The 16,694-nt window shown below is 32.0% G+C and overlaps 1 protein-coding gene across 1 annotated transcript in view; it reads left to right on the top strand.

Moving 5' to 3' along the window:
- Window positions 1-503: 503 nt before the first annotated feature.
- The window catches only part of LOC139525364 (mycolipanoate synthase-like), a 33,123-nt gene continuing 16,932 nt past the window's right edge, over window positions 504-16,694 (top strand). The window contains exons 1-8 of the mRNA XM_071320596.1: window positions 504-613; window positions 5,582-5,670; window positions 9,023-9,139; window positions 10,108-10,318; window positions 11,599-11,759; window positions 12,047-12,250; window positions 12,628-12,809; window positions 15,262-15,436. Coding sequence (XP_071176697.1) covers window positions 9,028-9,139; window positions 10,108-10,318; window positions 11,599-11,759; window positions 12,047-12,250; window positions 12,628-12,809; window positions 15,262-15,436 — 1,045 coding nt within the window. The 5' untranslated portion in view covers window positions 504-613; window positions 5,582-5,670; window positions 9,023-9,027. The remainder of the gene's footprint in view (window positions 614-5,581; window positions 5,671-9,022; window positions 9,140-10,107; window positions 10,319-11,598; window positions 11,760-12,046; window positions 12,251-12,627; window positions 12,810-15,261; window positions 15,437-16,694) is intronic.

Genomic DNA, 16,694 nt, shown 5'->3' with positions numbered 1-16,694 from the left:
ATAAATGGCCAAGTTGCATATATTATTTATACATTTATTATTTGCTTTTAAAAAAGAAAATTATGAAAAGAAAACTGAGTTTTAAACTACTGCAGGCAAATTTGACCACGAAATTTATAAAGTGTTATTTAATGTTAAAACAAATAACAACTTATCTTTTTATAATACTAATACAATTGGGCTCTAAAAAACAATATTGCCAAAATTCCGTTATCAATTTAGTTTTTATTGATTAAGCGAGCATGATGACTTGAATAATTCGATATTTTTGTCAAGAATCCTAAATAAATGTATAAATTAAAGTTTCAGGTTTTTCCACAATTGATGTTTGTCAGATATGAAATCAGTTGAACCAAGTACGTGATCAAGTCACTATTGTATATTACTAGGTTTTAAAAATAGAATCATTTTTCAGGTCATGTCATAGAAAAATAAAACGAATTTCGGATTTTTAAATTAGAATTATTCCAAGTATTAGAGACGTTTTATAACAGGTAGGCAATATTTAGGACAACTAATGTTTACTGAATTTACGTTTTGTATAACTATTATTCTATACAACTATATGCGCTTTACCTTGCCATTAAATGATATTTTATTTATCAAATTTCACGTAAGTTCTATTTTACAGATATGCTTAGCTTAATTTTTGCTTTTAGGTGTGTGATAACATATATAAACTCTTGCAAAAACAGACTTGATTGACAAAAGATCGTTTCATTTAAAGACAGATTTGCATGGATTCTGGGTTGAAATTTTAAAAATAGCAGACCCTTTCTTGTGTCTGAAAGTTAAGTATTCATTATATCTTCGTGCCTTTTTTTTAATTATTAATATTGACTAATATTTTGAAGATCTATCATGAACTTAATGCATTTATCAGCAGAATGTAAGTCATATAATCGGTTAAAAACGATATCATATATTATGTGATTTCCGTTTTAATTTTTTGTGTATGTTGCGTATTTTATGGTTTTGTGTTCGGCAAAAGTTATTTTGTTTACTTATGGCATTCATTACATTTCTGGCTGAAAAAAATATTAACTTTAAATGAACATATCATATTTTTGATTGTCATTGTGTTTTCCCAATGAGAACTGATTCGAAAAATTAGTCTGAAAGCTGGTTGTAAACCTTTTAAGAGCTAATTTGGGTTTTAATAGTTTTTCTTTTCGCACAATTAAATAAATGAAAGATTTGGATACCGATTTTTTTTATCGGTTTCACTTCGGTTAATAAAACAGTGCAATTTCGCATAGGAACTCCTTTTGAAAATGCCTTTACCAATTCAGGAGTATAACAGTTGTTATCAATTAGTTTAATGTGTTTGAGCTTTTGAACTTGCCATTTGAAAAGGGCTTCCCTTTTTTAATTTTACTCAGAAGTTGGTAATTTGGGGGTTTGACTTTTTACGGCTTAAACTGTGCTAATTTTACTATGAAGTTTCGTTAAAAAGTATATCCTCGAAAGAAAGTTTTTTTTTGCAAAGATAAAAATAATTAAATTGTGAGGCCTTTTTTCAACATTCATAAAAAAAAAGTATGCCTCAAACATCTAAACTTATATATAAAAATTATGGACCACACCTTCCTTTAATTTTAGCCTTGCATAGAAATTCTAGTTGGCCGCAATCCAACGATATGTAAACCTTTAGCAGCTCCGCCCATTTAATAAATTTCGCATAAAGTGGACACTATCGATTGATATTGTCAACCCCACATACTTAGATATGTGATTGCTTAGAGACATAATATTAACTTCAACCTTGGAAAACATGAGATCCCCTGGTTCGATATCGATCCTATTTTGATTACCAATGATTTCAAAGTTAGTGTCGTCTCAAGGTTAAGTAATAGTCATGTAATAATCTGCTATGTTGTGATGCTTTATCTCGGGAAATAACTTATCAACGTAATTTATAGGATTATCACCATTGTGTGTCACAGATGGAGCAGTATATGCTCACTCTTTCGTAGCACCCGCGATCAACCTCAGATTTTTAGCTTGCTTTTGTTTTCACTGTTGCTAGTCTTCCAGTATTTATTTGTAGTTTATTGTAATAGCATTGTCATTTTGTTTTCAACTTATTAGTTTGAATATTCTTCTGGTGTCTTCCTCTGCCCTCCACTTCTTAGAATATATCCTAATAATATATATCGAGCTTGTCATCTCTGTTTCATTACGTAATGTATTTTGGGGTGGAAACTGTCCATACATATGCAACTTTATTTGGGAACTTGCTAGGACACCGCATGACAATGGTACCCTGAAAAGAGCATACTGTCTGATCACCAAATAGTATACGAAGTTCTCAATTTAATCAAGTTAACAATAATAGTAATAAAAGTTAAATTTTTCCAACACACTAAATTTTCATCGATATCAATTTAAAAACTTGCTGTATATGAACGGTAATGTTCTTGTGATCTCCCCTTAAAATTCCATATCAACTCATGATAGAAAAAGTCTGTTTTTAAATTCTTAACAGGAAGTTATGGAGGAATAATTTAAAATAAAATTGTAATCATCACTAAGTACTTTTGGAGCGGGCGGTACATTTGTATGTAAATGTGTCGCGTTTGAACGGAGATATCGATGTGTCTCGTGTAAATTGACTAGTTTCCGAATGTGAGCAGTTTGAGTTTTAAAAAGACATTCTACCAGTTGTCATACCATGACAACGGCATATTTCTTTCTTCTTATAGAATAAAGAACAGCACGTATCCATATTTAGCATATAAGATTGCATTATATTTTTCAAAGTTGTAAATGTATCGATACAAGTTTATGGTGTTTTAAGGTATAAGAGGCTTTTTTTCCAAGTAAATAATTATAAGAATTATTTATTTACATATTGAATGTTCTAGATTGGTTGCAAATACTGATACTATTTAGAGACGATTCCCATTGAGATCAAATGAATTACGAGTACTTATTATATGTATAAAATGCACTTGACTTTTGCAAGTGGCTACACTTATGTGAGAGTTTTGTGTTATATCGATAATAATTTGGTTAAGGTTACGAATAAGAACATCATTAACATATGTTGATTATTGACGAATGAACACTTAAAAAATCTCTAGTCGTGAGTGCCAAACTCATTTATTTTCGGCAATCATACAATATCTTCTCATTTTTAAATAAAACAAATTTTATAATTTTACCCGTTTTGTTTTAGAAAATGGGCTTTTAACAAATTCGTTTCATCTTTAGTTTTTTTCCTGAAGTAGAATGTAGGATTCCAAGTATCTTTGATATGGTTTTTTTCTGTTTTTATTGATACGTTATGCTCGTGCATGTTCACACTTTACGGACTTCATGTACAGGAGTGTGCTCCTAACGCAGAAATTACTCCAACAAAGTTATGAGGAGAACAGATTAAAAATGACACAATTTTACGGACACCATCACGAATTGGTTAATTCATACGATGTGTCTTTGTCCAAACTAACTAAAGACATTTTTACCACGTGTTAGATTGTGGTTTGTCATGACGTCGTCTGATCTTTTAATTACCGAACGTGACTTATTCCCGATTGTGATTATTTTCCTGAGTGTGAATTCGCATTGCTATAAGACGTGTCACGTTACTTTTCTATTCAAAATTCATATATTTAGTTTTGATGTTATATTTGTTATTCTCATCGGATTTTGTTCAATGTCTTATCGTTTGTAGTTGTCATTCTTATTTTTTCTGTTGTATTCGTGTGTTATGGTAAAAATAATTTATCATCCAGTTCATTTCAACTAAATTTATACGATATATTTGGTTTAAAGTCTTTTTTTTAAGAAATACCGACATAGCTAGAAAATACAATTAATTATCTCATTACTACCACAATTTGATATAATAATTAGTATTGTAGTACAATAGTGTTATTAACTGGCTGTTTCTGTATTGGCACTGGTATAGATTCAAGGTTTGCTGTATTGGCCTCGGGACCCGTAGGTAACAAAACCAGGTTCAAACCACTATTTTCTGTTTATTAAAATGTCCTGTACCAAGTCAGGAAAATGGCCATTGTTATATTATAGTTCGTTTCTCTGTGTGTTACATTTTAATGATGTGTTTCTGTTGTGTCGTAGTTTTCCCTTTATATTTGATGTGTTTCCCTCAGTTTTAGTTTGTAACCCGGATTTGGTTTTTTTCTCAATCGATTTATTAATTTCGAACAGCGGTATACTACTGTTGCCTTTATTTATATGAATTTCATGTGAATTTATTAGAAATGATTATATACTTACATTTAAAGATCTCTGCTAAAAAAAAAGAGGCGATATATATTACGTATGATAATAGGTAATAGATTAATTATCAACCTTGCTTTTTAATAACATTAACGTCACAAATGTTATTGCACCAGCCACGAATTTTGATAATAACTGTCTCTCCTATGATGCCAGGCCAAAGTATTTGAAAGTCCTAAACCTAATTCAATTGTTTAAAAGCTGACTAAAATCTAAAAAAGAATTAAAGTTAGGCAAAACATTGACAATGAATCAAAACTATTCATGTTTTCAAGGATAAAAAGAACAATGTTTTATAACTTGTTTCGACTTTTCTAACATCATGCGTGTAGTTCCGACGATATTATCAAAATTAAAGAGAGAAAAGTAAAATCACAAGAATACTGAAGTCCGAGTAAAATTCAAAAAGGAAAGTCCTTAATCAAATGGCAAAATCAAAAGCTAAAATACATCAAACCCATGGACATCGACTGTTATATTCCTGACTTTGTAAGGCATTTTTCTGTGTAGAATATAGTGGATTCAACCAGGTTTAATATCTGGCTAAACCTCTCATGTTTATGACAGTCGCAATCAATCCCATTATATTGACAACGGTGTGTGAACAAAGCAAACAGACATTTTGGATAAAAATGATAAAATAGAGTTAACAGCAGTCAGCACTGTTTTATTATCTTAATTACTATAAAAACAAACAAATTTATAAACAAACACTTGTCATAACACAATAACACAATGACGGGGTGCATAAGCACAGAGCCACGTCATATGTAAGAAAGAAACACAAAAAGCATATAGACAAAGCATAATAGAAAAAAGGAAAGACACAAATACAAAAATTAGAAAAATAACAATAACACAATGACGGAATGTATAAGGACACAGCCACATCAAATTGATAAAACCAAAAACAAACTAAACAGTAGAAGTATTATTCATAAAGACAAATAAAAGAATAATATAACATGCTATTTATATGATAAACAACTACAGTACCCGTAATCTATACTCCATGACCATCGTGAATTATTTGTAAAGTTGATACGGAATATTTATTATTAAAGTCTTGGTACCTTTAGATGAACTTTTATAGAAAAAGGACGAGACGTTCTTTGACATACCCCTGGTTCATCCACTTCCTGGTCAGACACTAGTGACGTTTTACAAAGTCTGTGTATTTGCTGCATGCTCTTTAATACCGAATAAGTTGGGCAATATATATCCCATACGCAGATGAAATTGGATGTGTTAATTGTTTTATTGTAGATCTTAAACCAGCAGCAATGTAATTGTCAGTTTCATATTTATAAATTCAAGATTTTATTTTCAGATTCTATCGACAAATTGACATAATGTTGCCTCCAAGATATCTTTTGTATTTCCATTAAAGGTCCTCCGCCGATGACATTTTTACGTACGGTAAGAGATTGGCTTCTGACTATTAACATATATGTAAAATCTAAATTTATTATGTAATGAAACATAAGCTGATGAGACAAAATCTCAGTACCCAATTTCACAACAAAGTCATAAAAGACATTAAAAAATCAACTCTAAGTGCCCAAAGTTTAGAAAAGTGGTGGATTGATTCATATGAAACTACCAAAGATTTGCTTTTTTAATGTCACATAGCTAAATGAATTGTAAACAACACATTTTAAACAGAAAATACATAATACCTCATATATCCTAAAATCAGAAAGACAATAATGGTTTCATATATAATGTCTTTTTTATTTAAGTTGATTTGGTTTTAGAATTACTATTTATGACAAAGGCCAATAACGAGAAACAATCTAGGCGATCAAAAAAAAATAAGGTGAGCCAAGCATCAATATAACAACACCGATGAGAAGAATTGCTATATATGACAAGACAAAGTCTAAAACCTGGTGCAATGTCCAAAAAGTTTGGCCTTACATTTTTTAAATACTATTCTGAAACTTTCTGAAAAGTTTGGCTTTTAAAGAGTTTGAAGAAAGAAAATCAGACCAGTTTATTGAGATTTAATACATATGCATATTGAAATAAATTAAGGTAAAGGCTCCTTTGTTAGAAAGTAAATGTAACCATCAAAGTCAGGCAAATACAAATGTAAAAGAATACATCAACGAATTAATAGAAGATTATAAAAAAAATCAAATATCTAGGTCTAATTGTAGATTGACAGATAAATAAACAACATTGTCGACTCATGTTTACTTTTTTAAGATTATGTTCGATATTTAGACTTAGGTGAAAACTCTGATTTTTGTCAATCACATACAATGTGTAATATGTATTATTTTCAATATTAAATCAACACATGATAGCCAGTGAACCTGATTTATCTTAGTGGTTATGTATTAAAACTATGCTTATCAGAAAAACAAAATAGTAATTGTTATTCAAAAACTGTGTGATTTCCTTTAATTTTCCTCATGTTAATGGATACTGTTAAAAAAACACAGGGGTCCTTAATTATTCGACCTAGGCTATTTAGTTATTTAGAAATCAGGAGATGCTTCAATCAAAATATTTGTTATCGTTATAAAACTAAATTTATTTAAAGACCTTTGAGTGTTATAAGACTACTTTGGTGTTTTTTTATAACGTTTTTGTTAACAATAAGTACAAAAAAAGTTTCTTTTCAAGCGGTGTACAGAATTGTATATTAAAAATTAAATACACAAAAAGAGTTTTAAAATGTTGCTATATGAAACGTCTGAATAGTAGTCAACGATTTTCCCCACGAGGGCGCTAGATCGTTACGAGTAACGATACATAAAATTGAAAATGGAAATGGGGAATGTGTCAAAGAGACAACAACCCGACCAAATAAAAAACAACAGCAGAGGGTCACCAACAGGTCTTCAATGTAGCGAGAAATTCCCGCACCCGGGAGCGTCCTTCAACTGGCCTTTAAACAAATATATACTAGTCCAGTGATAATGAACGCCATACTAATTTCCATACATGTACACAATAAATAAATTATATAAACGCCTAAAAAAGTGTACGCAACAACTCCAAATACAAAAAGAAGGTAACTATAAATGTAATTATTTATAAATATTTCGGATAACAGATATCCTTCCTCAGTGAGATTCTGATGTTAAATGAATCATCTTTAAGTCTTCTTAGATTAAACTGTTACAATCTTGAAATTTATACAATAAAAAAGTCTTCCTAACTGAATTATTTAATGAATGGATATAACATAACTTTTTTAGAATTTGCTGTGTAGTATAGATAACATGATGTGTACACAACATGACATTAGTTAATTGTATAACAGATTGATTTGAATAAAAATGTTTGCCGCAGGTCTGCAGCAAACACGCAGGAGAAAGATTAATTTGCATAAATATGTTTGCAGCAGGTCTGCGGCAAACACCCATTTGTATATAAATGTTTGCAGCAGGTCTGCAGCAAACACGCAGGAGAAAGATTGATTTGCAAAAATATGTTTGCAGCAGGTCTGCAGCAAACACTCATTTGCATATAAATGTTTGCAGCAGGCCTTTGACCAATCCTCGTTGTGATCTTAAATAACGACTTACGGGGAGGTCGGGCTTGCAGGTGTAGTCACTACGATGACCATTCATACGTTTGTTGAATGGCTGTTCTGTCTCTCCAACATACTACATGCCACATCGACACTGAAGAATGTATACAACATTCTGGGTTTTGAAAGTTACATTACAAAATATTGTGTACACATACCCAGTGGAGTGGCAAGTAAATGTTTGAGTATTCAGTATTTGTTGGCAAGTCAAACATCGTTTGTTACCACATGGCTTGCACCATCCTGTAGTTGAACAGCTTTTATTAGATGAGACGGCAGCTTTCATAAATAAGTCTTTTAGACTTGCTGGTCTCCAAAAAGCTAAGACAGGAAGATCGGCAAAGATTTTGGACAATTTTGGGTGATTGGCAATACTTTGCCAATTGGCACGGATCAAACGTGAAAGGTTAGTAAAGGCGGGATTGTATGTTAAAACAAATGGAACTATTTTGCTGGGCCTCTTCTTTTTTACTGTAACAGGTCATTGCGGCTGTTACTTTTAGCACGCGCAAACCCCTTATCTATGTCCCATTTCTTATAACCTCGTGTGATTAAAAATCCGCGAAGTTCCTGTAACCGCTGAGTGACAGCCTCCTCAGAGGAGCAAATCCGCTTTACTCTGAGAGCTTGACTGTACGGGATACTTTTTGTACAGTGTTTGGGGTGACAGCTTTGGAGATATATATATTAAGTGTGTGTTTTGCCGATTTTTTAAAAGCAGGGGTTGTTTGGAAATAAATTTCTCGGCATTATTACAAATTGCACAGCGATTCATACCACATAATAGAACCAATTTTATTTTTGATCGAAGCAAATTCGTTACTTCAAACAACTAGGGATTCGACAAGTAACTGATGTTAAGAATACAGGTATGTAAATTTTGGCAGCATTTTATCTACTTTTCAAATATGCATGATAGTCTTGTGGTAGATTTTCGATATCTACTGATTTTTGAAAGGTTACTCTGATTCATGACACATTCTTTGTCTTTTAGTATTCTGTTTTGAGTTTCATCTGGTCCAGATGCCTTTTGAATGCTTTATTATTAATGACTTATCATTTGAAAATGCCTGTACCAAGTCAGAAATATGACAGTTGTTGCCCATTCGTTTTTGATGTGTTTTGTCATTTGATTTTGCCATGATTAGGGACTTTCTGATTTGATTTTCCTCTGAGTTCAGTATTTTTGTGATTTTACTTTTTATATATTTATCTTATAAATAGGTGAAATGTCAAAGAGGCTGACAATGACAGAAACCATGCCTTTCAAAAGTAAAAAGACAAGGACACATGAACAAGACGACTCATATGAAGAAAAGTCAGATTTTTATAAACACGAAGGTATCTACACTTCAAATTGAAATATAAATAGAATTGGTTTTTTTTTTTTTATATATGACAACGGATGACGTTTCATTTAATTTTGTTTGACATTTCACATATGTAATCCGTAGTTTCATTATAACATCCCGCTAAACAGCCACAATGGAAAGTATTCCCTTTACTGGTTGTTATATTCAAAGCATAATAGGAGAAGTATTTCTGCTTTTTCGTGGTTTTCGTAAATATCACTTGTGTAAATTTGTGATTTTTAAATTAAATTTACAAAACCTTGAAAAAAAATTTTGTACTATTATATTTCATATTTCTGAAGGATATTTAACAACTTGTGAATGTTAAGTACTGCAATAAAATAATAAACTAATATTTTTATTGGTAATTGGCATGTCAAAATTTGTACGGAAGATGCAAAATATACCAAAGGGACATTCAAACCCATAGATCGGAAATATACTGATAACGCCATGGCTTAATAGGGAAAAGACAAACAAACAAACAAAAGTACACAATAAACCACAAAGAAAAATAAAGACTGCGCAACACTTACTCCACAAAAAAATTGGGGTGATCTCACGTGGTTCGGAAGGGTAGGAAGATTCTTCTCCACATGTAGCACTCATGCTATTACAACCTCGGTAATAAGTATAATTGTATGTCCCACTCGGCCAAATGTACTTATGTAAATCAATTATCTGAAAAGCAGTAAAAGTCTTCTCGTCTCAATTATGCAACAAAAAAAAATGTATATAAATGGGAGATGCTTATATTTAATGGAATTTGATGCGACTGTCATACATGTGAGAGGTTAGGCTAACTTTAAAACCAGGTTTAATCCTTAGCTAAACAAAAGAATGCGTTTTCATATTTTTTACAATGGACGTTAATGTTTATTTACGTTATTGTGTATGCATTAAATGATTTAAGATTAATGCTATAATTGAAAAAATGGAATTTATTTATATCTATAGAAACAGATTCGGATGACGATATTGCTATAGTTGGTGTTGGCTGCAAGGTTCCAGGAGCAGACAATATTGAAGAGTTTTGGAAAGTTTTATACAATGGAGAAAATCATGTAAAAGATATTCCAATAGATCGATGGAATGTGGAGGCTTTTCATTCTGAAGACTTAGACAGCTCTGGAAAAACATATGCCAAGCATGCTGGACTAGTTAAAAAGTATTTTTTCTAAAACGTTATATTTATTTTACGTTTAAATTTGAGTCGTCAGTCCGATTTAACTAATCATGTCTAAATCTGTTAAAGACGCGACCTTGTGTAATCCAAAAATAGAATTATCGAGAAAAGCAAGAACTAAGAGTTTTGAAAAAAATTATAATACATATTTGCTTAAGTTTTAATTCATGGAAAAGATAATAGATGTTAGAACTGAAAAATAAATCATAAATGGATACTACTACTAATATAACAGATAAGTTTATTCAAATGATATATCCTGGTACCTTTGATAACTACATATTCCTGACGATACTCAATTTATTTCCAAATAAATGATTTAGGAACAATACCTGAACGAAAAAAAGATTGATCACTATCTTTGCATAAAGCCATTCAAATTGTTAGTGTTTACTTAAGATGGATAAATGGGGGTACATATCAAGGAACATATCTAAGTATTCAACTTAAAGTCCATCAAACTCTAAACTGTCCCGTTTCTAGATAAATATTACTGATAGTCAACTAGCTGGCTTCAATACAAAATCCGTTGAAAGACAAAATACATTAATAACAATAAGATAATATGACTTTACGAGGTTCTTTGCCCTTAACTGATTGCGCCAGTTTATTTTGAAATAGTTTTTTTTTTTTGTCAAAGGGTTTTATGAGTTCAGCTTCATATATGAACAAAATAAAGTCAATGTATTTACACCGTTATCCACCAAACTCAATAAATATGCGATCGATCATAAAGTGTAGCATAATTTTAATACAATTGTTAAAATTATGGAAATATTTGTTAAATATTCAAACGTTTAAAACCTGAGAGTTCCTTGTGCTTCTCTTGCGTTGTTTTGATATTTTACGTTCACATTAACATTATTAATGAACTTAAACTGTATTAGCAAGTACTTGGTTTAAAAAAATCTGAATTGTTTCCAAACAAGTGCCATAGCGGCGAAGTAACGATGCATTGCTAGGTTACTCTGTATCTACATTGGATTTTATAATTCAAGTTTATTTTTTAGGCGTAAAACTAGATTAAAAATAATACTGAACTACGAGGAAAATTCTAAACGGAATGTCCCTAAGCAAATGGCAAAAAATCTCAAACACATCAAACGAATGAATAACAACTGACATATTTCTGACTTGGTACAAGCATTTTCTTATGCAGCAAATGTTGTATTTAACCTAGTTTTATAGCTAGCTAAACCTCTCACTTGTTTGTAGCTGTACGAATGTAGAATGTAGACTGTATTGACCTTTTATTTTTTCAGCTTTACTCAATGGGACAATAAATTGTTTGGCATAAACGACACTGAAGCCAAAGAAATAGATCCCCAGCAGCGTTATGTTCTTGAGTGTGTACACATGGCTCTCGAAGATGGTGGTATTACAAGAAAAAGCATCAGAGGATCTGATACAGGAGTTTTTATAGGTAACTTATAGGTTGCACTTTGTAAATATAGATGTTTCGCAAACCAAGCCTCTGTTGGAGAAATATAATTTTTATAGATATTATGGTTTTGTTAACGTACTGGTTCCCACATATGATCTATATGTTTCATATCATAGAGACATATAACTTTGGAATGTTACAATTATAAACGAACATAAATAGCATCCTGGTATTCTGAGGAAGACCAATAGTTAAGGAAGTGTAGTACAGAGTTTTAGTATAAGTTTACAGTTTGAGGCATATACATGTTTTTTGTCTATTCTTAGGAGTGATGAATGATGATTATAAAGGAATAGGTGCTGATGATTTCAAATCTATGTCCAACTATACACTAACTGGTGCTTCAATGAGTCTAATTGGTGCTCGGGTATCATATGTATACGATTTATCAGGACAATCAATGTGTATCGATACAGCCTGTTCATCATCGTTAGTAGCAATAGATGTTGGAATTCAATATCTTAAATCAGGTAGGTGTTAGATTATTCTGATATTTCAACCTAACTAGCACCTTTACCAATCAAGCATATAATATCAATTGTATCTACTCCGGATATGTGTTTCTGAAAAACACTCATCAAGACTTGATGCGTACTCTATGAGTAAAAAACTTGATTAAGCACAATTTTTTCTAATTTTCAATTCATAAGCACAAATACTCTCAAACAGCACCATCTAAATAATCAAAGATATGCTTTGCATAACTAGATTACAAACTGGGTTACTTTTAGATTGCATTTGTAAAGGAAATACTGAAATCATTAATTGGTATTGGTTAATTCTTTTTCGATATATTTAATAAGATGTCAGTGTTATTTTAAGTTACCTATCGTATTCTTAAACATAGGAAGCACGTCTATGGCCATATGCGGAGGAGTAAACAGTATTCTATCACCAGACCTGTTTATAGCTCTAAGTCAGGCAAAGATGTTATCACCAACAGGACAATGTCAAGCCTTTTCAGAAAACGCAGATGGTTATGCAAGAGGAGAAGGTTGTGGAATTGTGATACTAAAGAAATTAAAGCAGGTATTTATAAGAATACAACTCTGATTGTTTTCTTTAATCCTCAACCTATCATCAAACCAAAATATGTCAACAACATTATTTAACCTTAAAAAAAAAGAACCCTACTGTGTCATATATATATATGTTCCCTGTACACTTATTGTTCCTTTGTATAAACTCATTATAAAAGGTTGTCAATTACATAAGTTGTACCAACTTTATTGATTAAGTTTTTATTGTATTTTATTACAAACATTTATAGTTTAATACATTACTCAGGTAAACAAAGGAGATGTGATATGATTGCTAATGAGACGGCTTTCCAACAAGGTTCAAAAGTATGAATTATTCTAAATACTGTTACGGTTTAGGGTATAAGCTGTAGGTTTGTACATACGACTCTATCGGGCTACTCAGTAAACACTCATTTCTATTTTCGCGTTCGTCGTTTACTGTTAGCCAACGCGCATACAAAGACATGTGATGAACATTGTATATATTTTTATTGTTATTGTATGTAAATATTGTTAGTCAGGTCTCTGGGAATAATACTATAGAGTTCGTCTTCACTGTTTGGCCATGGGGGGTCCCCTGACTGAACGATGTTCCCACCTTCTGTTTACCCTTATTTCACACGTTCCTGCTTTATTACCTTGTTATTTTATTAGCGTTAGGCATATATATTGTAACCGGAGCCCATACATGCTAAGAGTAAGCTTAGATAAGTCCCGTTTGTCCATTTCCCGACTCGACAGAATGTCAACATTCCGATCGCCGCCATTTGCATCACTATGTTTATTGACGTCAGTGACCTAATGACCTGAGATCAGCATCCAATCAGCATAACGTAATTTGCCCACCATCTCCATAGGGGCACGAGACGTTGGTGGGACAGAGATATAAAAGCAAGTGCACAACAGTCTTCAGATAGACTGCGGCCCGCTACCAGGGCAGTCACTCCTGATACCAAGGAAACTTACCAAAGGCAAAGCAAACCAAAAGTGCCGCAGTCGATGCAATACATGTACCTTTGCATCCCCGTTGGATAAATGGACCAAACCATAATTGACCTAGATGTTTTACTACGTTTACTACGATGTTGACAAACGATTAACGTACCGAAAAGGGGGGTCTCTGTATATTTTATTAAGTGTTCTGTTGGGTTTTCATGTAATTTATACTTGGAATAGTATTGAATGTTTTGTATATAATAAATTGTGAAGCTTTATTAATCTTGTTATCTGTTGTACATGTAGTTAGTAAGTCAATGTAAATGAGTTTCTGTGCTACCATATTTAGACCAGTGTCTTAACTGTTTTGCCTGCTACGATACCATAGCCTTGACCATTTTGCCAGCTACGCTACCAGTATAACTTAGTCTGTAACTCGACACCAGAGTTGACAGTTCTATATCAGAATTTACCAAGAATATAGTAACCAGGGTTATAACCTCATATAAATACCTTTATTTATGGGACACCCCCGTCCCGTAACAATACTACGGATTTTCTTATCCCTGGTATAGATTACCTCAGCCGTATTTGGCACAACTTTTTGGGATTTTGGGTCCTCAATGCCTTGTAACTATTTCGATCTGAGCGTCACTGATGAGTCTTATGAAGACGAAACGCGCGTCTGGCGTATCAAATTATAAGCCTAGTACTTTTGATAACTATTTAAAGGAAGTGGGTGAAAGCAAATAAAGGCAACCAATACCTAGTAGTATACTATAAGGGGCATCGACATTAAATATTATTAAACAATTCAATTGAATACATTAACGACCTAAAAGTCTTGCAGAACCTAGTTTAAAGTGCCCTTTAAAAAATCGTATTATACATAATTTCATTTTATTTTATGTGTCCTTGACATTGTAACATCGTAACTATCTATAAAATGTCAACCAACACCGATTGTTGTTGCGACATCACTTTCAGTTACTTTAACTCTGATTCTCAGAAAAGCTCTTCGGACGCAAGAAATTATTAAATGTGTTGTTTTCAATTTTTTATTTTTCACAATTTGAGTCTGTCCCCTTTTCAAGTAGTTTACTCTATAGCAGAACATGAAAGTGTATATTTATAACCAAACTTTCTGTATTCAATGCACTGAAGGTTTGAAAAGTCTCTTTGCAATATCGTCCATATTATTGCGCTCGGTTTTTTTCCTAAAGTATTTCTCATTTCATATTAGGATTCACAATATTATTTACATATTTAATTTTGCATTGAATAATGCATAAAATTTCAAACGCTATTCATATATAGTTTTGAAAAACACATTTTCACAAGTATCCAATTGTCCTTTTATCGCATTGGCTCATTTTTTTTTATGAGAAAATTGTTTGTCTAATTTCTCTTATCTGTCATTGTTTGTTATGTGTTTATAAACGCACTTAATAAACTTCCCATAAAGTCATTTTTCTTGTTTTATTAGGCTTTAGAATAACTCCCTTTTTTATGATCATTTATAGGCAAAGAAAGATGGGAATAAAATATGGGGTGTTATTGCAACTGCCTGCAATCAAGATGGTCAAAATGTAAAACCAATATCAGCTCCATCACAGACACAGCAAGAAAAATTACTGAAAAGCATTTATGAACGTAACAAAGTTAATCCTCATGATATTCAAGTCATAGAAGCTCATGGTAAGTGATATTTGATAGTATGAAAATCATCTATAAAACTGTTACCACCATATGGCGTGACAGTATTCATACATCTGAAACACTGATTTTAATTAGCCTGGTGACAGCTTGAATCTTTTTTCAAAACATTAAAAATATTGTATTTAAATTACTGGCTTGATTTCAAATATTTAGTCGTCCTGAATATGCCTGAAATAATTGTCACTGCACGTTAAGAAACCCAAAATCATTAAGGTGGTACCTTAGCTGTATTTGGCAAAACTTTTAGGAATTTTGGTTCTCAATGCTCTTCAACTTCGTACTTTAGTTGGCCTTTTTAACTTTTTTTGGATTCGAGCGTCACTGATGAGTCTTTTGTAGACGAAACGCGCGTCTGGCGTATATACTAAATTTGGTCCTGGTATCTATGATGAGTTTATTATACCCAACACCTTAACTAAAATTAATTTGGCTCGTTTAATTTTCTTAAAATTTTGACAAAGTATTTTACTTTGACCTTTTGACAAAAATATAAAAAATTTGAACCAATCGTTTAATCAGAAAAATTACACTGGTTATATTGCAGTTTGACAAACACTTATTTTGATCATTGAGCAGCTTAATATTCCCTTAACAACACAACGCCATTAAAACGTTTTGCTGATTTTACAGAGTTATCTCCCTGTAGTGTTAGGTACCACCTTAATCCAATATTTATGGATAGTTTTATAAAAAATCTAGGATTCTTTTAATGCTTTCTTCTGATTTATCCTAACTGTTTGTTTAAAACAGTAGCTACACTGGTATTAAAGAGATAATAGTAACTGCAATTACGATTATCCCAATATGGCGACGGCAGATATAGGTAAAATCTATACAGTCAATTTACTTAAATGAATAGATATAGGAAGATGTGGTGTGAGTGCCAATGAGACAACTCTCCATACAAATAACAATTTAAAAAGTAAACCATTATAGGTTAAAGTACGGCCTTCAACACGGAGCCTTAGCTCACACCGAACAACAAGCTATAAAGGGCCCCAAAATTACTAGTGTGAAGCATGTTTTTGTCACTAGTTACTCAGCTGCAAGGTATTTCTATACCATTACATCATATTTGAATCGTAACGGTGCACAGAAATTGTCTAAGCGCTTTGAAAATTGCCTTTGAAAAAGTCGGGATGATAATCGTAACTCTGTGGAATTTTTCTTGTTTGATAATCGTAATTTCTTTATCGGATAATAGTAACTGAAAAATTAAATGTGTCTTTCAGCATTT

The sequence above is a fragment of the Mytilus edulis genome, chromosome 5 (assembly GCF_963676685.1).
Source record: "Mytilus edulis chromosome 5, xbMytEdul2.2, whole genome shotgun sequence".
NCBI classification, from domain to species: Eukaryota; Metazoa; Mollusca; class Bivalvia; order Mytilida; family Mytilidae; genus Mytilus; species Mytilus edulis.
This window is presented reverse-complemented; position numbering and strand designations above follow the sequence as displayed.